Here is a 25,769-nt window from a genome sequence, read left to right on the forward strand (position 1 = left end):
GTCTTGAATCTTGAGCAAGAAGAAAGGGGGGCTAAAGGAGGGAAATAGGAATAGCAATATAGTATAAAAAGCAGCATATTCCTGAAACAACTCATTCTAAAACACCTTTCGGTCTCTTCACGCTCATCGACCTTCTTCTTCATTGCTCTCTGCGTTGAAGAGCACATTACTAGGGTTGCCGTTGAAAACCGTATCTTCTACCAACAAGGCCAAAATGCATTCCAGTCACATCCTTCTCGAGGAACCCATTCGCATGGTTTCAATCCTTGACCCATCCAAACCCGTTAGTCTCTTCTTCTCTTACCCTTTTCTTCTTCTTCAACTTTTTTCTTTCAACTTTCTCTTTATCTTCTTCCTAACAATGCATTTGTTTTGCAGAGCTTTTTCCCTGCTATGACAAAGATCGTTGGTACTCTGGGTCCTCAATCTCGCTCAGTCGAGGTTATTTCTCAATGTCTTGTAGCAGGAATGTCCGGTATGTGTCCATGTTCCTTTTCACTTCATTGTTGTTGTTGTTGTTTTTGTTGTTTTTACTGTTTTGGTTTCTCCACTGTTTGTGATAACTTGTGTATTAGGTAAATAACATGTAAAACTTGTTCTTGAATTGAGTACAAAATTAGGTATCTATAAGTTTGTGAGAGGTTTCTATTTGATATGACTTACTACTATGAGATAGATGATTACATGATGTTTGTTTCTTGTAGTGGCGCGTTTCGACTTTTCTTGGGGTGACCCTGAATATCACCAGGAGACTTTGGACAATTTGAAGACTGCTATTAAGACTACTAAGAAGCTCTGTGCTGTGAGTTTTCCCCTTACTGTTAGCAGCTTTTTGCCGAATGCATGCGTTTTCTTTTGCTGATTCACTTGTTGATGGTAGTGGGAAAGGTGCTGAAAGTGTGTTGGTTACTCTATTGTCTTTGCCAGGTTATGTTGGACACTGTTGGTGCAGAGATGCAGGTTGTTAACAAAAGTGAGAAGTCCATCTCGCTTGAGGTTGATGGTCAGGTTGTTTTGACTCCTGACCAGGGACATGAAGCTTCTTCGGAAGTACTGCCTATCAATTTTGATGGACTAGCTAAGGTTCAATGAAGTTCTTCAACCTTCTCATGATATCATGACTGACTTGCTTTTTTTGTACATTTTATCTAGGAATATTATCCTGAATGGTTTTATGCAATTTTGTTCTTTGTTGCTCGCTTGGGTTGAAGTTTAGCTTTAAATTGCCGCAATCTAAGTGATTGTGCTATCGCTTATGGTGTTAGAAGTATTAAGTTGTATGATGCCTTAGGAGCGTGTTGCTTGAATTATAATTTGTTACTAACTTGCTCACATAATTGATACAATTCATATAATGCATAGACTCATTTTTGTTCCTTTCAGTACAATGTTCGTGTTGGTTGGAATTTTAATCTTATTCATATTTTTTACAGTCTGTGAAAAAGGGAGATACCATTTTCGTCGGTCATTACTTGTTCACAGGAAGTGAAACTACGTCTGTATGGCTAGAGGTAATGCACATTGGGCCCGGAAGGAAAAAGTTATTCCAATAGGTTCCTATCCCTCTAGGACGGCATAACCCATAATTAGAAATTGTTGAAGTCCTATGTGCATAATGAGTTCTACCCAAAATTATGCAGGTAGCTGAAGTTAGAGGGCTGGATGTTGTTTGTACCATAAAGAACTCAGCAACATTGGCTGGGTCATTGTTCACATTACATGCCTCTCAAGTTCATATTGACTTGCCTACCCTCACTGAGAAAGACAAGGAGGTAATTCTTATATATCACTTGTGTGTTTTGATGAATTACCTATAATCAATAATCAAACATGTATAGTTTGTATACCTAGTCTGTAGGTTTCTTTAGAGTTTGGGGTATGATTTTTCTTCCCTTGCAGGTTATAAGCACCTGGGGGGTGAAAAACAAAATTGATTTTCTCTCATTGTCATATACCAGGCATGCTGAAGATGTTCGCGAGGTAATTTGTGTTCCACATTCATTATTTTGGTTTGTTCATCTGAAGTTCATAATTGGCCATTTAAATTTATATTTCCATCGCTGCTTCTTGGTTTCTACGAACAAACCTTTATGTGTTCGAAATGCAGGCACGTCAATTCCTTTCTAAATTAGGTGATGTTAGTCAGACTCAAATTTTTGCGAAAATTGAAAATGTTGAGGTGAATTGCATTTCTTCATAATTTACTTGAAAAAGTTAATTTCTTTGCAAAATAGATACTTATTGACTATGCTGATTCAATTGCCTATACACATCTGTGTTGTATTCTAGGGTTTGACCCATTTTGATGAGATCCTACAAGAAGCAGATGGTATTATACTTTCTCGTGGGAATTTGGGCATTGATCTTCCACCCGAGAAGGTTGGATTTCTTCTTGCAAATAATCTCTACTTGTACTTTGAAGTGGTTCTACTGGTCTATGTATCTCTGTGTGGCTTTGGGCATGCTGATAATTTATTTAGTATTTCAACTACTCTACAGATTTGTATTCATCGAATAAATCGAAATAAGTAGATGTGTCAATATATTTATGGAAGAGTCATTATCGGACAAAATAATTTTATTTTCTGTTCTTTGTTCTAAATGGTTTTGATATAAATGTGTGACTTGTCTTTTTCTTGCCTAGAAACTGCCTGCTTCTGCTTTGAGGATAGGTTTTTTAGGTTGAGCGAAGTTTGATCAAGTAGACGGATATCCTATGTACTTGGAAATCTTTTATAAGATATTATGTTTAAATTTCCTTAGAACCATCTCTCTTATAACTTAATAAGGTTATTTATGAATTAAAAGAATTTATTAAATTTTCAAAGATGTTTCAAATGTCTCTGTTCAAACGATAAAATCTTATATATGACAGATACTGAAGTCTCTGAAACTTATTAACCTTTATTTATTAATACCCGTAGTTAATGTAGCAATAGTCATCTAACAAGTCTGGTGGGGGTTTGTTGTCCGACCCAAAACATAGGCCAAGAAAGAAAAGAGACTTTTGTGGAGTGATACTACATGTTTTTTGGAATGCAATTGGTTGTTTTATTGTTTGATCTGAATTACCTTAGGGAACTGCTACCTAATTTTGATGTCTCTAATGATTGTCAGTCTGTCATATGATCATAACTGTCTTCATTAAGCAAATACCTAATAATTCTATGTCTGGCAGTTGTTCAGGTGTTAATTGGGTGCCATTTGCGTTTGTAGGTATTTTTATTTCAGAAGTCTGCCCTTTACAAGTGTAATATGGCTGGGAAACCTGCTGTGCTTACACGTGTTGTGGATAGCATGACTGGCAACTTAAGACCAACTCGTGCAGAAGCCACTGATGTTGCTAATGCTGTTTTAGATGGTAAGTCACTGGTCATATGATACACTAGTTAGGTTGGTGGCTACTAGGCTCTTTTATTGATACTGATTTGCTTGTTCTCATGTAAAGTTGATCATTCTTATTCAAAAAGACACTTGAAAATATTTATCTTATCTTTTTAAGTTTAGACTTTAGACTAGTTAAGCTTTACTTTGAGTTAATGTGGGATCCTAACAGGAAATATTGCTGTGCTTTTGATATTTGTTTGCGTATTTCCTATTAACCTTGTTTATGTGATTAGTTAAGACAACCAAACATTTTTGTTACTCTTTTAGTTTTTGCTGGGGTTGTTTATCTTTTATTTGTTACTCTTTTATCTTTTATGTGTGCTTCTTTTGTTCTGTGATTTGTCAAAAAACGCCTTATGGATATTTGTGGAACTGTTATTGATAAATACAGGAAGTGATGCAATACTTCTAGGTGCTGAGACTTTACGTGGGTTTTATCCTGTTCAGACCATTTCTACTGTTGGCAAAATTTGTTCTGAAGTAAGTGCATCTCATAGCTCTTTAATTTTTTTGATACTTCAGATTTGTCGTGATATGAAGTTTGGTGTACCTTTTTACCATTTTTATGGCTGAAACTACTGTAATATGAAGTTTGGTGTAACTAGATGAAGATACTATGCTTATAAAAAAAAAATGAAGATACTATGGTCTAAATGACCTGAGTTCAGTAGCCAGATGATTTACTTCCTGTTCGTTTTCCAAATTCATTCATTTGTCATGATAAACAAGCAAAATGAGACTTAGAACTTAAAAGTCTGTGGAGGTTGCTTGATGAGAACATCAGTTGCATGTGGTACTAAAATCTGATCACTTCTGGTTCTAATTTGAATAATATGATGCATTTGTATTAATGTATAAATCTTCTAAGAAAGCTAGAAATTGTGTTGTTCTCAATTCTTCTCTTTATCTGAATATCAATTACTGTCTCAATTTTGCTTCTTTCCTTCTTATGGTGGTTTGAGAGGATACTTTCGGTAGTATGGCATTAGTTATGTGAATCGTTTATAGGGATTTCCTTTGACTCATATGAATGATCTCCTATATGAAATTTCACTCCAAATGATGTTGGCTGATATATCTGCATTCTGTTTCAGGCTGAGAAAGTTTACAATCAAGACCTTTATTTTAAAAAGACAGTCAAATATGTTGGAGAACCAATGACCCACTTGGAATCTATTGCGTCCTCTGCGGTAATTACATTTGTGTTTTCCTTTTTTTAATGGTAGTTCCTAGTCCCTGATGTGAAGCTTGGTGCAATGGCAAGGTTACTATCTTGTGATGTGATAGTCATGAGTTGCCGTTGTGATACCATCCTCTTGTTAGGGGCCAGTTTTGAGTTTCTAGTGCACACTTGTCTATGCCTTCGTCTATCAATTTTGCTTTATTGTGTTGGTGGGTTGGTTTTATTTCACCTTTGAAAGGAGGTTCCTCACATGAAAATCCTACTTGGTTAGGTACGAGCAGCTATTAAGGTGAAAGCTTCTGTTATCATTTGCTTCACTTCATCTGGAAGGGCTGCAAGGTACTGTCTGAATAAAACTACCTAGCTTCTTTCAAATTGGATTTAGTCGAGGAAAATGAATATTATATGGGTCACATAATGTCACATCAATTTTTCTTTCCTGCATTTTCACTTATGTCCGGAAGACTTATTTTCTAAATGTGTCGCACACACTTTTCAGATTGATAGCAAAGTACAGACCAACAATGCCTGTTCTCTCTGTTGTGATCCCTCAACTTAAGACAAATCAGCTAAAATGGAGCTTTAGTGGAGCTTTTGAGGTTGGATCCTAACTTATAACATTTACATCTTTTTGTGTTAGCTGTCAATGGAGATGGATTGCATATGTATTATGTTCCTGTATGTGACCCCCCTCCCCTGACCCGGTTACCTTTTGGCATATTGGATTCTATTATTGATGTCATTTTACTATTTTAGATATAACCATAGTAAATGGTTGCCTGATTATACTTTTTCTTTTCAAACAAAGGAAAACAACCAGATCACATAACCAGTTTCTTTCAACATTTCTGAATTTCTATGTACAAGAACTACATAAAATTAGTTCTTTTATAATAATTGGATTTCTTAAAACAACTTTTATGTCAGAAATTATTGATGGTGTAAGGGTCTCAAGTCTTACAATTGTAGTTTTTTTATAAGCAAAATAAGATTAATAGAGCGCACAAGGGGTGCCCCAACCCATTTATAAATACATAGTGCAAGTCTTACAATTGTAGTAGTAGATCCCCTCCTTCCGTATAAATATATGAAGAATAGTTCTACTTGTAGTTTTAAATAAAACAGTTTTTTGTTCTTTACATTGCTAAGGAAGAACAATTTATTCTGTTGTTTCTTGTTTCCGTGTCCAGGACCAACTACCAACTGATTTGTGGGAATGCTTGTTTACAACTACTGTAATTAATATACTACTCTCTACTATATTTTATAATTGTATCATGTTACAATCTTATTTTACTGTCAAGTATTCTCAACTATAGTTTCTCTATCTACTAATATGTAACAATTATAATACAATTTAAGTATACTGTCAAATTTTCTCAATTGTAATGAATTCTTGTGTAAAGCAATTACAGCCGTGAATTCTGAATTATATTGAGCTTTGTAAGATGATGGTACTACTGGCCTGGATTTGTGCAGAGTTTCATCTAATAATTAGAAGCATATGTACCATGACTTGTATTACGCTGGATCATCTTGTTTACCAACTTACAATTGAATTTATGACACAGGCAAGACAATCACTTATTGTAAGAGGTCTCTTTCCTATGCTTGCTGATCCCCGACATCCTGTAAGTTATTATCTTGTGGGGCTTTTGCTCTCAGTTACTGTTTCCCATGTTTATCTGCATTGTTATTAAGGTTTGTTCTTTTGGGGGGAAAGAAGGAGTATCAATCTACAAAAAAAAACTATAGGGGGTTTGGGTTCTGTTTATCTGTTCAGCTTCAGTGCATATTATGGTTCTAAATAAAGCTCCTTGTAGTCTCTCTTGGCAAATCTTGAGAAATTTTTAAACGGTCACCTTCATGGTTAGCTCCTTAGGAAGCACAAATAGTGGCTAGGCTGTTGAAACATATGCTTCATTCTGCATGACTTATATTCATGCTGCTCTGCTAGCATCGCATGAACCATCACTTATTGATCTGCGACTAACTGGTTGTTGATCTCAAATTCTGCCTGCAGGCCGAGTCAACAAGTGCCACAAATGAGTCTATTCTGAAGGTAGCCCTTGATTATGGAAAAGCATCAGGAGTTATAAAGTCACATGATCGAGTGGTTGTTTGCCAGAAAGTTGGTGATGCATCTGTGGTAAAGATTATCGAGCTTGAAGATTAACTGCACTCATTCCAATACAGTTTAGGCTTTTCTTTTTTGTCCTTTTAGGATATCACTAAGTTTTGGGGTTGTGTACTTGTGTTATCTCCACTGTGTTTGGTGGCTGGTTATATTTTGTGTAATGAAAATGAATGTTGGGTGAATGACTACTGGATGTTGGCACACAAAATCGAAGGGAATTTGTCCTTGGTGCCAATTTTTTGGAATTGGATTGCCTACAATCCAATCAATTACCACACTAACTTTCTGATATTTGAACGGTTTAGATTCCCTTAACTGTATTCAAGGTTATTTTTAATTATAAAATTAAATTAAGCATTTGTTTCTTGTCTCTCTTTTTCCTCAATTAGACATGTACATTGCCTGTAAATCTTGGTACAAGTCCTTTTCTTGGAAAAGACAAAGCTCTAGCATCATTTTAGTGCCTGTAGTCGTGGGTACCAGTAAAATAAAAATTAAAAACACCCTTTCTGTCATTTTTCTTCTGAAAGGAAGCTACATTGCTTTTAGTTTTTACACTAGTGTTTATGCTTTACATATGCCGTCAAAAATCTAATGTCATTCACGAGTGGAACTTGACCCTTGGATTAATTAAATGTGTTTTTACTTTCATTTCAACTGTAACCCACTCTCAAAGTTAGTAAAAACTGCTCACAAGCCTTTTTTCTGAAACAATACACACAGGCTTATTACATGCTTTTTCAATTAGAAGCTACATGGAACTCATCAATTTTGCCTACTTATACCGTGTCATTTCATCTGCCATTCAATGTACTAATTTTTTTCACCTAAGTAGAAGAACTTTGCTACTGCTGCGCCTGATGTTGTGAATGATGCTTTCACATTTTAAATGATTAGAATTGCATATGATGCTGTGAAGCTACTCAGACCAGATTCATTGTAGACATTGTACCACACCATTGTTCTTTTTCTTAAAATAAACAAAACTCATGTACCAGTGTAGTATCTGTAATCTTTGTCACCAGTATATAAGGAAATGGATTACCCTTTCTAGTTAGTTTTAGAAAAATTGAACTTGAAGAATGCCTAATATATAGATATGTTTATTAAAAAAAAAGAAAAAGTAAAGTAAAACCTGTTGTAATTTCGTCTACCACAAAATTTAGTAATAATTTACACTAGAATCTCTTCTCACTTAGGTAGAAGAATGCTGTTGCTGCTGCTGAATATTCATCAACTCAAGCTCCTTGTGGCGAAGTAAAAGAATCATTCTTTCAATTTCCAACCTGCTCCGTTCATTTTCAAGCTTGTGTCTCTCCATTTCCCTCTCCTTCTTGCTGCTAAACCTTGCCCATTTCAACCTTTGCTTTTCCAGCTCAAACGCCTCGGCTCTATAACTCACTTGTTGCTCATCCAACTGCACCATCCTCTTCTTCATCCACTGCTTTTTCTCCCAAGCACTCTTCCCCCCATCTTGCAACACACCACTCACCTCACTACTCAACTGTTGCATCACCTGTGATGGCATAACCCCACTTTTCCTTGCCCTCTTCCTCACAACATCATTGTTCCAATTCTCATCCTCCTCTGCTTGACCCTTTGACCCTGATTCCCCTTCCTCCTCAGAAGAAGAATCCTCCCACTCATCATCCTCAATCTCCTCTTCCTCTTCCTCTAATTCCCCACTTTTCTCCTTCAACATTCTCAGACTCCCCACCCCGTTATGCAAACACTTCTGTTGCTGTTGTTGTTGTGGCAAAGACTCGGTTCCAGCCTCTGTTTGACCATTGGAAGAAGTGCCACCAGCATTGTTGTTGGTTCCATGGCCACAACTGTTGTGGTAAGCACACATTTCCCTGAAGAAAAGGTGCTTGGAGTTGAGAAGCTTCCTTGCTTCTTCTTTCATCTTGGGAGACAAATCCATGGTGTCCAGCAAACTCTGATTCTCCACAACCCTGCAAGCTGTTCCTTTTCCTAGAATATCATTGACCCTCTTGTACCTTTTGTTCAGATCATTGAACTTGTCCTCACATTGCTGAGGAGAAACATAGTACCCCTTTTCCATCATGGCCCTGGACACCGATTTCCACTTCCCTTTCTTCTGCAGCAAGCCAGTAGCTTTCTTCTTCCCAGCAGGGTCACTCCCTCCTTCTGATCCTCCACCAGCTTCATCTCCAATGTAATAAACCGCCATTATCAAGAGCCTGACCATGGTGTCCGTCCACTTCATTCTATGCCATGGTGAGTTTTTCCTCTTGGGGTCTGCTGAGCTGTTGTCATCTGCTGCAAACTCATCCTCATCACTGAGATTGATATTGCTCTGTGCCTTGTTGTTGCTGTTGTTATTGGTACCGTTGCTGTTGTTGTTGTTTGTCTTGGCTGAATAGGGGTACCCATGTTTGATTGGCTGTTGAATGTGTGTGTCAGTGTTGTCATGGTGGGTAGTGGCATAAGAAAGCATTTGGCTATGGTGATGTAGAGGAAGAGGGTTTTGGTGATGATTTTGTTGGTTTAAAGGGTTTTGGTTTTCTACTCCAAGCAATCCACTACTACTGATGGTAGGAAAAATCCCACCACCTAGTCCATTGGGTTCCATCATCAAACACCTTAAGTGCAGTTTAACAATGCTAATTTCTCACCTAAACTTGTAAAGGAAGGATATTCTTGAGGTTTTTGAAAAAGGGTTAGACTAGGGGTTGAAATTGAATTGTGTGAAGGTGGAGTTGGATATATAGCATATAGATAGATAGTTAAGCAACTGGTTTTGAAGGTGGTGACAGAACATGGTTTTGTGTGTTGTTTGGAAGAAAAACCCACAGGTTTTGTGAAACTGAGGAGCCACTGTATATGCATATTCAGCATGAAATCTTAAAGTGCCGTTTCAAGAGCCAATGAGGACACTGGATTTTGCATACGTGGTTGTTTCCTTTTTTGACACTTTCCATGTGGTCGAATAACGCGGCTGTTACGCACCATGTAGCAAGTCATGGGCTCATGGTTTTGTCACTAGATAATACAATTGGGAGTTTTTTGAACATTGGATTCAAGTCCATGTCAAAAAAAAAAATGGTTAGATTTGTAGTTTATACTAATAAAGTGTGTAAGAGATAATGCTTCATTAACAAGTTGACTCATGAACTGCCCTATGGTTTCAACCCGTTTGGCCCACCGGAATAAGTGTGTCGAGAAAAAAAAAACTAAAAAAAATATAAGCCTCGATTTCTCCCACCTATATAACTTATTAATAAAATGGATTGAGTTGAACTGACTCATGAGTTGATCCTATTTTGACGTGTCTATTGCTATAGTGATATTGAGCCCATTTGTCATTATTTATTTATTATATAATCACTTATTTATTGACAAAAAAATCACTTATTAAAAAAAACATAACTTATGTATTTTTTAAGGTTTTTCTATATGTTTTGATTAAAAAAATATAATTTGAAAAAATAACAGAAATTCAATTATTTCCTTAAACTATTTTCAGTAGCTTTTGAAATAATCAATTATTTCTATGTATTTTTAAGTGAAAAGAGTTTTTATATTATATTTTTTTGGTACATCGGAAAGATAGTTTTTTTTATATTTGCGCACAAACATAAATTAATTTTTGCTTTTCAAAAACTCGCTTAAAATAAAATTTGCTTTTTATTCAACTTTAAATCATTTACTTTTTAAGAAAACACGAACGGACTCATTCCTCGTTCAAATATGATTGCTTCAATGGATAAAATTAATGCTACTTCATTTCTTGAGATTTCCCAACAAAGATAATTGATTATCTCAAGTGAAATGATCACTCGAGAGAAATATTAATTATAAAAAATAGTTATTTACTTTTAAATATATTTTAAGTGAATGAGATCTCTTTCAACTTTCAAGTGATTATATCATTTTGAGATGATCTAGTTCCAAAAAAGTATTAGAGTTACAAGGTCAAATGGTTTTTCAAAAGAAAGCCAAAACAATTGGCATAATTGACTTTGAAGGCCTAAATGTCAAAGTAAAAATAAAAAATTATTTTTTGAACAACTTTAATTATTCCTATTATATATTAAAATCACTATTTTAAAAAACTTAACTATAATCCTTCTAAGTGGAATCTCAAAATTTAATTAGATGTACATTATTTTATTCTTGACGGTAAGATGTACATTATATTATTATGTTATTTATCTTTATAGTTCATGATTTTAATAACATCTTTGAACTCGAGTTTAATAACATTGATCGATTGATAGTGTAATTTTTTTTAGAAAATCATCCGATTAAAATTTATTAATTTAATCATAATTATATTTAAATTTTAATTATTCAAAATAAAAAAGGGGAAATCTAATTAGATGTAATATAAAACTCAACTTTTTATACTGTTAATGCATATATTTAAATTACTTTGTTTCGGCACCGTGCAAACAAGGTTACAATCCAAGCTACACGATCAAAGAGATTGGTTACAAATCACTTTCATGCATGGGAGGAGGAAGTATAAAAGAGCCACTAACTAAATAAACCGAAATCTCTCTTGATTTTTTGTTCATTTGAGAATTTTCCGTCGTCCATTTTCTTTCTCCTCATCAAAACAAAAGGTTAATGTAAAATTTGAGGGGAATGTGATTGAAAGGAAAATGCATGACACAGTACATGCTACTTGGAAGGGTAGGTTCAAAAAAGAATACAAAGTCCGTTTAATTTGCTACACGTCAATTGAATGACATTGATATTTGTACTATACCACTATATATCAGTACATGATGTGTCCTTTATTTTGCTTCCTACCTACAGCCTGGATTTGGCTGGTGGAGGAAATAGACAGTTGGACGTATAAAGAAAGAAAAAAATAAATGAAATAGGATTATTATTGACAACATTTGCAAGTCAATTTGGACATTGCATGCTTATGCTTGTGCTTTGTTTGGAAAAAGAAAAAAAGGAAAAATAGTAGTGATAAGTATTAGAAATAACAATATAAACCAATTTATGAATTTTTACTCGATAACTTAAGTTTTTGGATAATTAATTGTTTGATATGGTTCGATCATTGTAAGTTGACATGTGTATTGTGCATCCTTGTGCATCGGTATGTGAGTTTTGAGACCGATATGGTCGAATTGTTGGTTTCAATGTTTCTAAATTCTTCTAATAACAAGTTAAATTTCAGTGCCCGACAAGTAGACTTGTGCACTGTTTATTGTGCAAGCTCAAACGAACTCTTACTTGCAAGGGCAGATCCACTCGCAAAGTGTTGGGGGCAAGTGCCCCACAAGAACTCTAAACTTACTTAACACTATAATATATAAAGGGAATTGTTATTCAGACCCCCACACAGCTATTCAGACCCAAAACATTTTTCAGAAATCCAAAAATACCTTTGTCGAACGCACTTTGAAAGTGCGACCCCTCTCTCACTTTGAAAGTGCGACAGTTGTCTCACTTTGAAAGTGAGACAGGTGAAAGTGCTGTCTTGTCTCACTTTGAAAGTGCGTTAGGTTGCAGAAGAAAAAAACAGTAATTCTAAAAACGACACTTTAACAGTAGAAAAGAAGAGAGAGAGAGAGAGAGAGAAGATGAAGGTTGTTGTTGTGGTGGTGGTGGTGGTGGTGGTGGAGGAAAGAGGAAAGAGGAAAGATGAGATAGAGAGGAGAATATGGAGGTTGTTGTTGTGATGATGGTGGTGGCGGTGGTGACGGAGGTGGTGGCGGTGGTAGTGGTGGACTGGTGGTGGTGGTGGAAGAAAGAGGTAAAGAGAGAGGTGAGAGAATGTGAGTGAGAATTTTTTATATTTTTTCATTAAAGGCATTTTAATATTTTTACACATTTAAGGGGATCTGAATAGCTGTGGCCTGTGGGGATATAAATAACAATTCTCATATATAAAATAAAATGTACTGATATCCCACAAGCCTTTATATAACGGAACATTATACATATAAGAATGTACAAATTAAATAGAGTAATGTTACTCACACACCTCTCTTTTGAGGTGTGTGAGGTGGAATGATGAGAGAGATAGGAAGAAAAGAAAAAATAAGGGAGAGAAAGTATGAGATGTGATAGATGGTAAGAGGAGAGAGATAGAAACAAAAAGAGGTGGAAATGAAGTGTTTTAAAAATGAGGTGTGTATATATCATTACTCAATTAAATAGCCCACAAAATTTTGTATTTCAACATTACATTCCCTCATGTATATGTGTGTCAGTGTGTCTATATATGTATATATATATTGCCCCATAACTTTAATATTTTGAATTCGTCACTATTTACGTAAGTGAATATATTGAAAATAATAATATAAAATTATTGTGACGTCTCTCATCCAACAACTTAAATTTTAAAAATATCAATTTTTTCATCCAAAGATAAGACATAAAATAAGACCTTATTTGGTTGCATAAAAACATATGAGAAGAAAAGAAAACATTGTAAACTCATAAAAAAAAAGTGGATAGTATGAAAAGAAAATGAGTATATAGCAACATGTGAATGAGAATATGAGTTGTCTAGTTGTCCAGGGACCAAGAGAAATCTAGATATATTTTTTGCCACAAACAATTCAAATTTCAACATACTAACAAATATACACTAGTAGACATAGGAGGAGGTAGGTTAAGTGAAGCATGACATATTTTATATCGCGGGGTCGGATGAGTAGCTCACATAGTTAAGTTAAAGCTATTTAAATTATATGTGAATGGTTAGAGTTTGAAAAATAATTTATACAAATTTACTAACCATTAACGTTTGCCTATTAAAAAACATAATTTTGTATCCAAAAGTTCAAATATACTTATCTTCTTTTTATAAGTTTTATATAACTACTCAAGTGCTCATTGTGTTCCATGGGCATCATTTCATCACCCTAAATTATTCTGCACACTAGCATTAATCGTCAAAATTGTTGACGTGTAAAATCCCTACTCTATCTAAATCCAACCAACGAAAACGATGTATCTGATTAACCCGTGGAATGTCACTCCTGTGCACCCTCCCACACCAGATCACCTTACTCATCTTGAATTTTCCGGCATTTTCAATTTTCCGGGAAAATTTCCACACACAGGGAAAGCGAAAGGAAAAAGAAAACTCGTGAAACACGCTGAAAGAAAATTCACACACAGTGTTAATCCCTCTTTCTCACCAACCAAATGCTCACCCATGACATTCTTCTTCTTCCATGGTGGCAGTAGCATGACCTGAAGGGAAGCGAAACCCTCGTCGTCGCGTTGTTGATTCAGGTTCAGCTGGGGATGGGGGCCTCGCTGTCGAACCTTGGAACCAAAGGTTCGACCATCGGTCCCGGCCTCGGGGACATCCCGGAGAATTGCGTCGCTCGCGTTTTTCTTCACCTCACTCCGCCCGAGATTTGCAACTTGGCCCGCCTCAACCGCGCCTTCCGCGGCGCTGCCTCCGCCGATTCGGTTTGGGAAACCAAGCTTCCCAGCAACTACAAGGATCTGCTCCACGCGCTGCCGCCTGAACGGTTCCAGAATCTCTCTAAGAAGGACATTTTCGCCCTCCTCTCTCGTCCGCAACCCTTCGATGATGGTAACAAGGTAGGGTTTTCAGTTTTTTCCCTATTCTCTGCTAGAGATGTTGGTTGATGGTGGAAATTTTGCAGGAAGTGTGGTTGGATAGGGTTACGGGAAGGGTTTGCATGTCCATTTCGGCAAAAGCCTTGTCAATTACTGGAATTGATGACCGGAGATACTGGACTTGGGTTCCTACTGAAGAATCTAGGTTACTATTTTCCTTAATCTTATCCTTTTACCCTGAATTTACTTTAGATGATTGCGTTTCGATCTTTAGTTTGTTGATTTGATGTAAGAACTTGAACATGCTTTTGATGGTGTTTAAAATTGAAGTTGAAACTTGAAACCCTAATGTAATTCTTGTTCAAGAACTACCTGACATCAGTGTCTGTGGTATGAAATTTGGTGGTGTCGACGTATTAACTTGGAATTACTGAGTTGGAATTTGAATATGTGATTCTTGCTTGTGTTGGCTTACTGAATTTCCAGTTCACTTCACATGGGGAAGTTGCTTTTTATAGACTCTAGAGCCTCCATGAGAATTGCTTGTGCGCATACTGTATTATTTGGATAAAACCTTGTCTCATATGTATGAACATCCTTCGACTGCATTTATGTTGGAGTGATATTATTATACTTACTATATTTGTTCTGTTTGAGCTTTCCTGGCTGAAATCATGAAAAGCTTTTGTGTATATTAAGTACTCACTGCTATTTATGCTGTACTGTAACTTCCAAACTACCTATTCGTTAAATATGTCTTAAATTCTAAAACTAGAATCCAACTATAAGTTTCCTGTTAGTCTAACTTCAGGTTTTCAATTTTGGGCACATGATTTGTCTGTCAACAGTTTCACTTTTGTCTTGTTGGCTAGTTTGGTTCGTTTTGGTTTCTTTATGCTTGTCCTTTTAAGAAAGAGAAACTGTAAAGATCTCCTTCCTAAGTTTGTGTGTCCTGGTTGACCAATTTCTAGTTGATATATGATTATTCAGTTTAAGAAGTAGGAGAGTAATTCTATGGTGTCCGATGCATTAGGATCAAATATAATATTATTTACTGTGTATGGATTATGACTTTGTTATCATTTATTGTTCTTAGCTTCCCTTTTTCTTTTTCTTGGGCTGTTAAATATCTCCTTTAAAAGTTGCAAACTTTATTTGTAATGGGAGTGTTAACTTGTTGGGTGCTTCGTGGTTCGGCTATGAATTTAAATATGTACAACATGATTTAAAGAATTTCATGGAACTTTCAACTGGATCACTCTAAGAGTACTCCCCCTCCCAAAGGAATAAAATAAAGAAAAGAAAGCTAACTACTTGCAGGGGCCCAACCAAATGCCCTAGTGAGCTCAGAATAGTTCCTTGGTTTAGACTTTTATTTGGCCCAAATCTAATGTAAAGGTCATTGTTTAATAGACTACTTGGCAGTTCTGTTACTATATTTTATTCCGCAGGCAAAGACTTCATCAACTAAATTCTAAGATTGTCCCTTGGAAAAGCAAGCTATCATGGTCCAACATTTATGATTTTTCTGGGGGCCTTTGCCTGTGAAAACTTTGATATTTGCACATTAAACTCTCTTTGTACGTGTACTTCCTTAGTCTGCATAAGAGTCATGAATTTGCTGTTTCATCATTGGATAAACTACACTTCTTGTCTCCTTCCCCTGAGTAATGCTTAAATCGTACTATGTTCACCTCTTATTTTAAAAATCACACTTCTTTCCCACAAGAGATGAAATTTGCTACCTCTTAGAAGGGGTGGAGCAAGTATGAACACCTTATTGTCAATCTTAAGACTTTCCGGAGGGGGTACTTTTTCTCCCTCTGTAACTGTTAATGTTACCAGAAATAATTTTGAACACCTTATTGTCAATCTTAAGACTTTAGAAGTTAGATGAAGTTCAACACCCCTACTATAATGGTGAAAGTGAAACCACACCCGAAATCTTCAATTCATCTCCTAAGGTCTCAAAGTCCATCATGTTAAGGGTCTCAAAAGTAGTTACAAATGATGCTAGTTGCTAAGAATGGCAAAGAGAGAAAACTATCATAAGAGACTCGTTCACATTAAAGTATAGACTGAAATGTAGCACATATTATTCTTTCAGAATGGGTGGGTGTGTAATTTCTTGAAATAGAGGCAAGGGGGAGGAGAGTATAAGTTAAGCATCGTTTAGTAGGTAGTATACCCTAAATTATTTGTAAAGTGGAATGATGTTTCAACTTTCAAGTATATATGCAATTTGGTTCTGTTTAGATGGGTTGATCTCATTTTGGTTCTTGAGAAATACTCAACCTGATTCAACCTACAACTGTTCTTTCTATGAATAAAACATTAATAGGTGGTTTTTGTACTTAGTTTATGGACAGTGGGACGGCTGTAGTTATCAATTGCTTTTCATACTCCGATTAGTTAAATCATCCCGACTTTCATCTTATGTGTTATTTGTGGTTTCTGTAGCATTCTTAAGCTTGACACTGAAGCTGCTTTGTTCAATCTGTTGGCATTATGTTCTGAGCATCGCTTTATATCTCCATTACTCATCTATTTCAGGTTCAACTGTGTGGCATATTTGCAGCAAATATGGTGGTTTGAAGTGGATGGTGAGATCAACTTTCCACTCCCTGCTGATATTTATACTCTCTCCTTTAGGCTTCATCTTGGACGGTTTTCCAAGAGGCTTGGTCGGCGTGTATGCCATTATGAACAGACCCATGGTTGGGAGATAAAACCGGTTAGGTTTGAGTTGTCGACTTCGGATGGTCAGCGAGCATCATGCGAATGCTGCTTGGATGATACTGAGCATGATGAGATATATGGCTGTCATAAGCGTGGATGTTGGGTAGATTACAAGGTGGGTGAGTTTCTCGTCACTGAATCAGAACCTACAACTAAAGTTAGATTCTCCATGAAACAAATCGATTGTACACACTCTAAAGGTGGGCTTTGTGTAGATTCTGTATTTATTATACCTAGTTGTTTGAGAGATCGTAAGAAAAGCGGCTTTTTGAAGTAACCACACACAGGATAGTTTTTTTTTTTCTTTTCATGTCAGACATCCCAGAAAGCTCGAGGAGGATCTACTATACCGCTTACACCTGTGAAGGAAATTAAGAATATGGAATGGAGGATGTTATAGTTTGTTGGGATTTCTTATATTCTTTAATCTTTTCTGCAGTTGGTTTGTGTGCTCTGTAGTTTTTCTGTAATCACAATTTGCTTTGTCAGATGAGATTGATAAAGAAGCTGTAAAACTTTGGCTGCTCTGTTCCTTCTGTGACATAGTTGTAATACATAGTAGTTCTTCCTCACCTGATAATACTCCATTTGATAAACGAATTTTACATGTAGTGAGGGTTGCATGTAGTTCGCAGTGAAGATGTTTAGTTCCCTTTATGCTGTCACTGCAAATGTAAATGTAACAATATCAATGTCATTCTCAAATCTCAATGGATTGTATGCTGGTATGCTCAACTGATTGCCTTGAAAATTAAAGGAGTTTAGATGGTATAGTTTGTGTGTTTGTTTTCTTATTCTCAATAAATATTTGGATAAATAACTTAATTCAAGTGTTTATGTTTCATTTTTTAAAAGAAAGAAGTAAGTGTTTCTGTTTCTGTCATATAAGAGCATATTTGTAAGATTATTATAGGTAAGTGCATGAACTTTTTAGTCTTTGACATATGTTGTTACCCGTTTGAAAATTGGTTGTTTATCCTTCTCAATAAATTTCTTTCCTAGGATTTGACTTTGTGTTCTCATCCTTATCATATCTAGTAGGCCTGTTCAAAATATCCGGTTATATTGATCCAAATCCATAACCGTCTGAATCCAAAATTAAAAAAATCCAAATTTTCTAAAACCGGTTACAAATTGATCCACTTTTTTATTTTAAAACCAATTTGGTTATCCAAAGTTTAAAACTGGATATAAAATCTGGATATCCATACCCATATTTTAAGACCCGTTTGGCTATATTGAATAGTATGACCCCTTCCTGTTTATCCCTCTCCTCTGTCTCTTGCAAAGAACCACCAACCAAATGCAACAATGGCAGCGGTGTCGTTTACTCTCCACCTCTGTCGTTTTGGCTGCAATCTATGCAAAACGCTCTATCCCACTCCCGCTCGATTGAGCCTCTGTGACGTCACATTCCGGTGAAGGTTCCGCCGCTGAGTCTCCTTCTCCGCCTCTGCTTTCTCCCGACGCTTCCCTGCCATGGCACTGGGTTCCACCTCTCGAGGTATATGAATGGAATTGAATAGTTTTTTAAAATTGGAATGGAATTGTTTAATCATTTTTTAAATATTTATTTTATTCAATTTAAATTTTAATGAACGAAATTCATTTTTAAATCTGGATTTAAACAAAATATGGTTGTAAACTGATTTTGAGAAATATCCGGTTTAAACCGGTTCTTATCTATATCCATATTTTAAAACTGGTTTTTAACCATATCCATATTTTTAAAACTGGTTTGGATAATAAACCAAACCATATAAATGGTTTTAAAGTGGATATGGTTTGGTTTTAACCATATCCATATTATGGTTTGGTTTTAACCATATCCATATTTTGAACACCCCTAATATCTAGTTTGCTTATCACTAGACTATTATGTTGTTGACTTGTTGGTAAGTGTAAGTATTTATTCGTACGTTAATATTAAATAAATTACAAAATATTAAAATAAATTACAAATAACTTATAGATTGCCTTGTTATAGTCTTAATCAAATATGACCAAAGAATTTAAATATAAATCTTATATCCATTATAACACTATAAATTACAGTTTTATACTTAAGCATCAATGTCTATATCATCATCAACATCACATACATTCTTCTTATATACATTCTACTTTTCAAAAATAAAATAAAAAACTAATTCTACATTATTTTGATGTGTGTAGGACACGCTCCACCCCGAGCAAGTTAATTAAGAGTTAAGAAACTACAAGTCCTTTTTATTTACTATTAAAAAAATATAAAATGGTAAATAACATTCATGAGAACACTTTTTTTATTGAATCAAGAGAACACTTTTTGTTGAAGTAGTAAGTTGCTACTTTAATGAAAGAGTTTAATTTTGATGTATCGACGGTGTAAAGTTTTTTTATACCGTCAACCAGTTAAATTTCAAGGATTTGTCATGTCACTCAATTTAATTAAATAAAAAATTTATTTTTCACACATTCAAGAAATCTGATTGGTTGACGGTGTAAACAAACTTTACACCGTCGGTGAATCAAACTTTTTCTCTTAATGAAAAGTGTCTCATAATGTGTTATTTTTTGTTTTCATATAAACCTTTCTTACTTTAGTTCATACATGGAGGTGATTTTGAAGTAAAAAACATGGATTATACATGTGCAACCAAACATGCTCTATTAATATTTAAGAAAAAAAGTTGATAATATATCTGTTTTGGAAGTCGAGAAATGACACTACCTACCCCTTTCTCTCGGCTTCGCACCTACAAGGACGATCGCTCGTCGTACCCAAATCTAGGAGCTGAGGGACCATTTGGGCCTGACCCACCCTAGGCCATGCCTCACTCAGGATACCACTTACCCTAGCCCACGCCTCACTCAGGATACCACCTACCCGATCGACCTCAAGATACCACCTACCCGACCAACCTTAGGGACGGGGACCAAGGTCGATCATTTCCCGACCTACCTTAGGGACGAGGACTTAGGTCACTCACCTCCCGACCATCATCTAGGACAACTACATCATACGTCACCAGATCAATTACGGGTTGTCCACCTCAAACTAGGAAGAGATCAACTCAACCATCCCATCACAGACACTACACCCTATAACTGGGAGCTAGGACTGAGGCTCAAGGCCTAGCCACTAGTTACTTAAAACCCTGGGCCGTAGGATCTCTGGGGCTTGCAGAAGCTGCAGACGGATCCAACGGCAGAGAACCTAGGTTCTCATGACCCCTCTTGAGGGCCATCCTAGCTTCGGGATCTCATATAAAAGGTCCCTTACAACAAGGGGCCAATGTAACTTCTCTTAGCTCAATTACTTTGATAACTTAGACTTTTCATCCTGCTGAACCAGAATTGACTTAGGCATCAAAGTGGTTTGCACGACCCCCTCCCGGGCTTACCTGTACGTTGCAGACTACCTCTCTCCAGTCGTTCGCTCGAGCTCCAACCTCCCTCACCCCCGTTCCCCTTCCCTCCTACCCCTTCGTGGGTAGTCTTGGTCGAATCTTCCCGGATCAATATCATATATGATATCATCATCATTTCAATAAAATGAAGCGCCACCTATCTATTTGCTTCATCAAAAGCCTTCTTTTGCAAGAGTTCCCATTTGTTCTTATCACCTTCACGTTCAACTAGCTTTACACTTTTTCGACATTCCCAATAACAACACCAGAACCCTCCTCCAATGGCACCAATGGTGATATCTGATAAGGACGAGATGCGGAAATGGTCAAGGTCCATGCGATCCCAAGGCAAGCTCATCGCCCTCGTTCCCACCATGGGCTTCCTTCACGAAGGCCACCTTTCTCTCGTCAGAGACGCTCACAACCACGCTGACCTCGTCGCCGTCTCAATCTATGTCAACCCTGGCCAGTTTTCCCCGACCGAGGACCTTTCCGCATACCCTTCTGATTTTCAAGGTGATCTCCAAAAACTCATGTCTGTTCCTGGTGGTGTTGATGTTGTTTTCCACCCCCACAATTTGTATGATTACGGTGGTGATGGCGGTGATGCTGTGGCGGAGTGTGGTGGTGATGGGGTGGTGTCTTGTGTTGATAGGAGGAGTGGTTTTGGGCATGAAACTTGGGTTAGAGCTGAGAAGCTGGAGAAACCCCTTTGTGGGAAGAGTAGGCCTGTTTTCTTTAGAGGGGTTGCCACCATTGTTACCAAGTTGTTTAATATTGTGGAGCCTGATGTTGCTGTGTTTGGGAAGAAGGACTATCAGCAATGGAAAATTATTCAGAGAATGGTAATAATAATTGTTTCTGTTTTGCTTTATTTCCATAGTAACATTCTTTTGAATCTCTTTTCAACATACTGAATTTGTGAGTATGCTGTTTGATGAAATCCCTGTGAAAACAAGTGAAGTGGTGTGTTTTGCCATGGCTTCTCTTCCAATATCTTTTAAGATACAAGGGTGAACTTTAACTGTTGTTTTGTCCTAAGTATTGACCCAACAATGTTTAGCTTTGTCATCTAGATTTTCTAATTTTGAAACTGAAATTTAAAATTGAAGGTACTAATTTTATAGCGCTGTCAGAAGAACTTGTCTTGTTTCATTATAGCGCTGTATTGTAGTTTTGCACCTGCACTTTACTGTCTTTTACTCTGGACACTACTACACTTGCTATTTAAGTACTATCAACTATGTATTTTATTCACTTTGTACTGTACGCATGTTATAGGCTATAGCTAATCCGACCTGGCAGAGTAAAGTTTTGTTGCTGTTGTTCATACACAGTGCTAATCTTGATAGTTGTTTATGCATTGTAAAATTTATCTTGTCTGACTGAGTAATATTATCAGATTAGCATTCTGGTTGAAGATACAAACATTTCTAAGGGATCTTGTTGTCAAATAAAAATAAAGCAAGGGATGTGAAATCATGTTTGGTAAAAGTGCTCTCATTAAATTCTAGAAAAATTTCCATGTTTCTGCTGATACTTTTCTACTGAGTCGTTTCTATTATTTTGGTTTGGGTGGTTAAGTAATGGTGCACAGGATGGTATCATTACTTACTACTTTAAATAATACTAGAAAAAGGTGCTATATTATAGATTTACCACTGCAAACCCCTAAAGCCTGCTATGATTTTGATATGGTATCAGCAACAAATAGAATTCTGTATAACTGAAGTTCATCTCATACTCCTCCCGAGTTCTGTAGCTAGAACCTAGAATCAAAGTGTGGAGGAATTTCCTCAGGACTGTTGGTTTTCTTGCAGATGTTTTAGGAAGAATTATAATGCACTTACACTGTTTTAATCATAAAGTGCCTTCCCATTAAAAATGCCGTCATTTTTGAACTGTCAGCATGATTGTCATCAGCTTGCACTCATAAACAGACTAAGCTTGGTAATATTGTTGGATGCTATTGAAATGCTTATTACTGTTAGAAGCAGCAGTAAGGAGGGTAAACTAGATGGAGAACAGTTATATGTTAAGGGGTAAAAGGAGACCAAGGAAAACTATAGGCCAAACTATTAAGAAAGGTCTCGATTTAAATGTTCTGATCACCAAACATGATTCATGAACAAACATTAAGGCATGGTCTGATCTGTAGTTAACCCAACCTTGTGGAAAATGGCTTTTGGTTCTTATTCTTCTTCTTGTTGTTATGCTTATTACTGTTATTGGATGCTGGTTCTTATAGACTGACTGATTAATTTCTTGTAGGTTCGAGATCTTGATTTTTCCATAAAAGTGATAGGTTCTGAAGTAATACGTGAGAAAGATGGCCTAGCAATGAGTTCCCGTAATGTGTACCTATCACCTGAAGAGAGGGAAAAGGTTTCATTTTATTAAAATATTCTTTAATACTTTTTATGATATTTATTTTCACGCATTTGTGCCAATAACATGATTATAAAAAATAATGATTATAGTCTACTGTTGATAATATAGAGCTTCTGACATGTTATCCTCTTCATTTTCAGCCTCATTAAACTGTAATCAATTGTTAGTATTCTTTGCCTTCTGAACACATATATGTCAATCCTTTGCAGGCAGTATCTATAAATAAATCATTGTTTAGAGCTAAATCGGCAGCAGAAGATGGACAGATACATTGTGAGAAATTGATAAACTTGGTCGTGCAAAGTATCACCGAAGCTGGTGGAAGGATTGATTATGCTGAGGTAAGATCTTAGGTTCCTTCCTTTTCTGTGTTCAATTTGGAGTGTCTAACGAAAATCCTTAAAAAACTTCATTTGAAAGCACACAGTTCTGTGGTTGGCCAATAGGCGGTCTAGTCTAGACTGCTCAATTACATCTACCTAAGTGTTGAATATATGAATGCCCATGTTATTTTGTTAGTGATGCATGCCTTCAAAGTATATTTATACCTAAAAATTCTTAATGAAGCCGAATCAATAGAAAATGAGAGATTATATTGTTTAATGCTAAGGGATACTTTTGACTGCAGATTGTTGATCAAAATAATTTGGAGAAAGTGGAATGGATCAAGGGTCCTGTTGTCTTCTGTGTTTCTGCATGGTTTGGGAAAGCCAGGCTTATAGACAACATAGAAATCAACTTGTAAATGGAAGTAAGATTGATCTAACCTTGTGAATAATCTCAGACATGGACCATATGATTAGTAGTTCTGGCATTTCATGGGGTATAGACTTCATTCTACAAGCCATGATATGACTACTTGTAGATGTATTTTACTACCTCATGAAATTCTAGGAGCTGCTTCTATTTGTTGGTGATGGTATAATATTTTGCAGAGCCACCACTCAAGAGGAAAACAAAATTAGAGAAATCTTGCTTATGTATCAAAGTGCCCCAGGTTTACTCATTAATCTAGATAAATCTGAGCTTTCTTTAGGCTGATGTACGCCTAGAGATAGACAAACATAATTCTGGTGCTGGATAAAATTAACGCATTGGATTCCCATTTGAAATATCTTGGTCTCCCTATTTTATAGGAGGATCCGAGCACAAGGTTTTTATTTTGTTCTAGAGAAGGTTTTGAAGCTTAAAGGATGAGAAAAAAAATGTTCTATTAACGGTCAAGTCTATCCTTGCTTACATAATGAATTGTTTCATGCTTCCTTGGTCTCTTTGTGGTGAAAGGGAAACAAAAATTGATTGACTCAAATAGGACAGTCTTTGCAGACCTAAACATGATAGAAGTTTAGGTTTCAAAAGCTTACATAATTTCAATGTAGCATTATTTGCAAAACAGGGCTAGAGGATCTATCCTAATTTGGTAATGATTAAGTATCTTAAATATAACTATCAACCTGCAAACCCTAACACCCCTGCAAGCAAAAAACTCAGAAATTCCACTTTCAACCTCCCCTGCTGGGGGGCCTCCTCCTCCTCATAGGAGGTCCGTTACCCACTTTAGGTGGATTTCTTATTTCCTAGTAAGAGTTGTTTTACCCTATAAGGAGGATTTTTATTTCTTTTCACCTAATGTTCTTTTTTTTCCTGCTCTCGCTACCATCTTCCACCCTTCACCTATCTACCATATTCTCTTAACTCTTTTTTTTTATAGATTTTATTACCTCTTTCCACCCTCTTCCTTTCAACCTCTTAATTGAACTTAGATCTCAGTCTACCTCTTTAAAGCTTTGGTTTGGTGCGACTGAGCCGCCTGTTCTATGATTGGCCTTCTTCGTAACGACACCGGCAGTCCATAATTATAGAAATTCTGAAGAAAAATGAAGGATGTGGTACAAGAAAATATGAGCTAGAGGCATAGTTTTTATGCCAATTCTGATTGAAGAGGATTTATTATGATTTCTTTGTTTACCTATGTTTTAATGTTTTATTGAGTTGTGATATTGGGAGCAGGCATGTATGCATTGTAATATTTTATTGTGAGCATTGTGGTATTTCTCTTTTATACTATTATGTATGATTGGACTGTTCTAGTATCTGTTAATCTAAGTATTATTATGAAAAAAAATAGACAAATACTTTCCTAATACATACTTTCTTAATGCAAATGTTGGTTTGACCCTAGCTATATTGCCTATACATGCAGAAGTATCACCCAAATTTCGACCAAATAAAAGTATCACCCAAAGCTTAGTCAGCAAGATAAGTTAACAACATACCTACCTCTCGTGTTGTTCGTCGACTCTTTTAATGTCGGGCTAATTGCGTGTTCAAATTAGCGTTAACAGAAATAATTATTGAATAGAATTTGTTCTCGAACAATTGTGTACGGTAAATGTGAGTTAAAATGATGTGGTTTATATTTGGTTACATTTACGAAAAAAATGGTTTATATAAAGTAGTGTCATGAAATCCAGCTCATATTGATTATGTCCAATGCAGAGGGGCTGCTATCTCTAGCATCTAACATATTTGGAGCTGAAATTAATTCTCCAAAATGACTCCCTAACATTAATATTAATATTATCATCTAAAATTGATGTTACTCTATCAGAATTGATTATGAAGTTCTCCATGTGAAACCAAACGCCCTGTATATAGCAATATTGTTATAGAAACTTAGTGTGTGTTTGATTTCAAATCTGGAGAGGCCAAACGTGGATCTAGAAATCTAAAAGCAACTATTTCTTGCTTCTGCAAACGTGGATTAAGGCCAAACGTGGATCTGCAGAAGTTTTCCAAACACACACTTAGAAAAATGGACCAGTTAATGTCACTTTCCCGTTTGAAGACATTAATTAATGCACTGTTTCATTATTTCTTGCCCAGAACTGAGAGGCTCTTCCCTGTTAAAGCATGTGTCGTAGTTATCATGGGACATGAATCATTAAACTCACAAAACAACTCCTCCAAATGATGCAGAATTAGATTTTGGATTCTACCATGA

General features: G+C 36.1%; 4 protein-coding genes across 5 annotated transcripts; 3 read left to right on the plus strand and 1 right to left on the minus strand.

Moving 5' to 3' along the window:
• Positions 1-18: 18 nt before the first annotated feature.
• On the plus strand, positions 19-7,077 carry LOC130730253 (pyruvate kinase 1, cytosolic-like). Of its 2 annotated transcripts, XM_057582203.1 has the most exons (17): positions 19-283; positions 379-475; positions 705-802; positions 928-1,083; positions 1,434-1,511; positions 1,641-1,772; positions 1,900-1,980; positions 2,108-2,179; positions 2,290-2,379; positions 3,217-3,361; positions 3,779-3,867; positions 4,482-4,577; positions 4,842-4,909; positions 5,070-5,169; positions 5,761-5,805; positions 6,142-6,201; positions 6,594-7,077. In XM_057582203.1, the coding sequence occupies exons 1-17, from the start codon at positions 215-217 to the stop codon at positions 6,744-6,746; spliced, it is 1,629 nt and encodes a 542-aa protein (XP_057438186.1). In that variant the 5' UTR covers positions 19-214; the 3' UTR covers positions 6,747-7,077. The 2 variants fall into 2 exon arrangements, with proteins under 2 accessions (XP_057438186.1, XP_057438187.1); XM_057582204.1 differs by lacking the exon at positions 5,761-5,805 and having other exon boundaries at positions 22-283.
• Positions 7,078-7,776: 699 nt separating this feature from the next.
• Positions 7,777-9,431, minus strand: LOC130730254 (uncharacterized). The gene has a single exon (XM_057582205.1). It carries the CDS (start codon positions 9,304-9,306, stop codon positions 7,903-7,905), a length of 1,404 nt encoding a protein of 467 aa, XP_057438188.1. The 5' UTR covers positions 9,307-9,431; the 3' UTR covers positions 7,777-7,902.
• A 4,322-nt stretch (positions 9,432-13,753) lies between these two features.
• On the plus strand, positions 13,754-17,753 carry LOC130730255 (F-box protein PP2-A15). Its single transcript, XM_057582206.1, has 3 exons — positions 13,754-14,264; positions 14,330-14,448; positions 16,797-17,753. The coding sequence occupies exons 1-3, from the start codon at positions 13,959-13,961 to the stop codon at positions 17,257-17,259; spliced, it is 888 nt and encodes a 295-aa protein (XP_057438189.1). The 5' UTR covers positions 13,754-13,958; the 3' UTR covers positions 17,260-17,753.
• A 2,567-nt stretch (positions 17,754-20,320) lies between these two features.
• Positions 20,321-24,911, plus strand: LOC130730256 (pantoate--beta-alanine ligase). Its single transcript, XM_057582207.1, has 4 exons — positions 20,321-21,219; positions 22,646-22,759; positions 22,975-23,106; positions 23,394-24,911. The coding sequence occupies exons 1-4, from the start codon at positions 20,656-20,658 to the stop codon at positions 23,508-23,510; spliced, it is 927 nt and encodes a 308-aa protein (XP_057438190.1). The 5' UTR covers positions 20,321-20,655; the 3' UTR covers positions 23,511-24,911.
• The last annotated feature ends 858 nt before the right edge of the window (positions 24,912-25,769 follow it).

This window comes from Lotus japonicus, chromosome 1 (assembly GCF_012489685.1).
Source record: "Lotus japonicus ecotype B-129 chromosome 1, LjGifu_v1.2".
In the NCBI taxonomy this organism is placed as follows: Eukaryota; Viridiplantae; Streptophyta; class Magnoliopsida; order Fabales; family Fabaceae; genus Lotus; species Lotus japonicus.

What these genes read in the sequence shown, in the direction of transcription:
- LOC130730253 (XM_057582203.1), top strand. Translation starts at nt 215, where the DNA reads ATGCATTCCAGTCACATCCTTCTCGAGGAACCCATTCGCATGGTTTCA. An exon ending in TCCTTGACCCATCCAAACCC is followed by an intron (nt 284 to 378) that starts GTTAGTCTCTTC and finishes TTTGTTTTGCAG; the next exon opens with AGCTTTTTCCCTGCTATGAC. An exon ending in CTACTAAGAAGCTCTGTGCT is followed by an intron (nt 803 to 927) that starts GTGAGTTTTCCC and finishes TGTCTTTGCCAG; the next exon opens with GTTATGTTGGACACTGTTGG.
- LOC130730254 (XM_057582205.1), bottom strand. Translation starts at nt 9,306, where the DNA reads ATGATGGAACCCAATGGACTAGGTGGTGGGATTTTTCCTACCATCAGT.
- LOC130730255 (XM_057582206.1), top strand. Translation starts at nt 13,959, where the DNA reads ATGGGGGCCTCGCTGTCGAACCTTGGAACCAAAGGTTCGACCATCGGT. An exon ending in CCTTCGATGATGGTAACAAG is followed by an intron (nt 14,265 to 14,329) that starts GTAGGGTTTTCA and finishes GAAATTTTGCAG; the next exon opens with GAAGTGTGGTTGGATAGGGT. An exon ending in GTTCCTACTGAAGAATCTAG is followed by an intron (nt 14,449 to 16,796) that starts GTTACTATTTTC and finishes CATCTATTTCAG; the next exon opens with GTTCAACTGTGTGGCATATT.
- LOC130730256 (XM_057582207.1), top strand. Translation starts at nt 20,656, where the DNA reads ATGGCACCAATGGTGATATCTGATAAGGACGAGATGCGGAAATGGTCA. An exon ending in GGAAAATTATTCAGAGAATG is followed by an intron (nt 21,220 to 22,645) that starts GTAATAATAATT and finishes AATTTCTTGTAG; the next exon opens with GTTCGAGATCTTGATTTTTC. An exon ending in GAAGGATTGATTATGCTGAG is followed by an intron (nt 23,107 to 23,393) that starts GTAAGATCTTAG and finishes TTTTGACTGCAG; the next exon opens with ATTGTTGATCAAAATAATTT.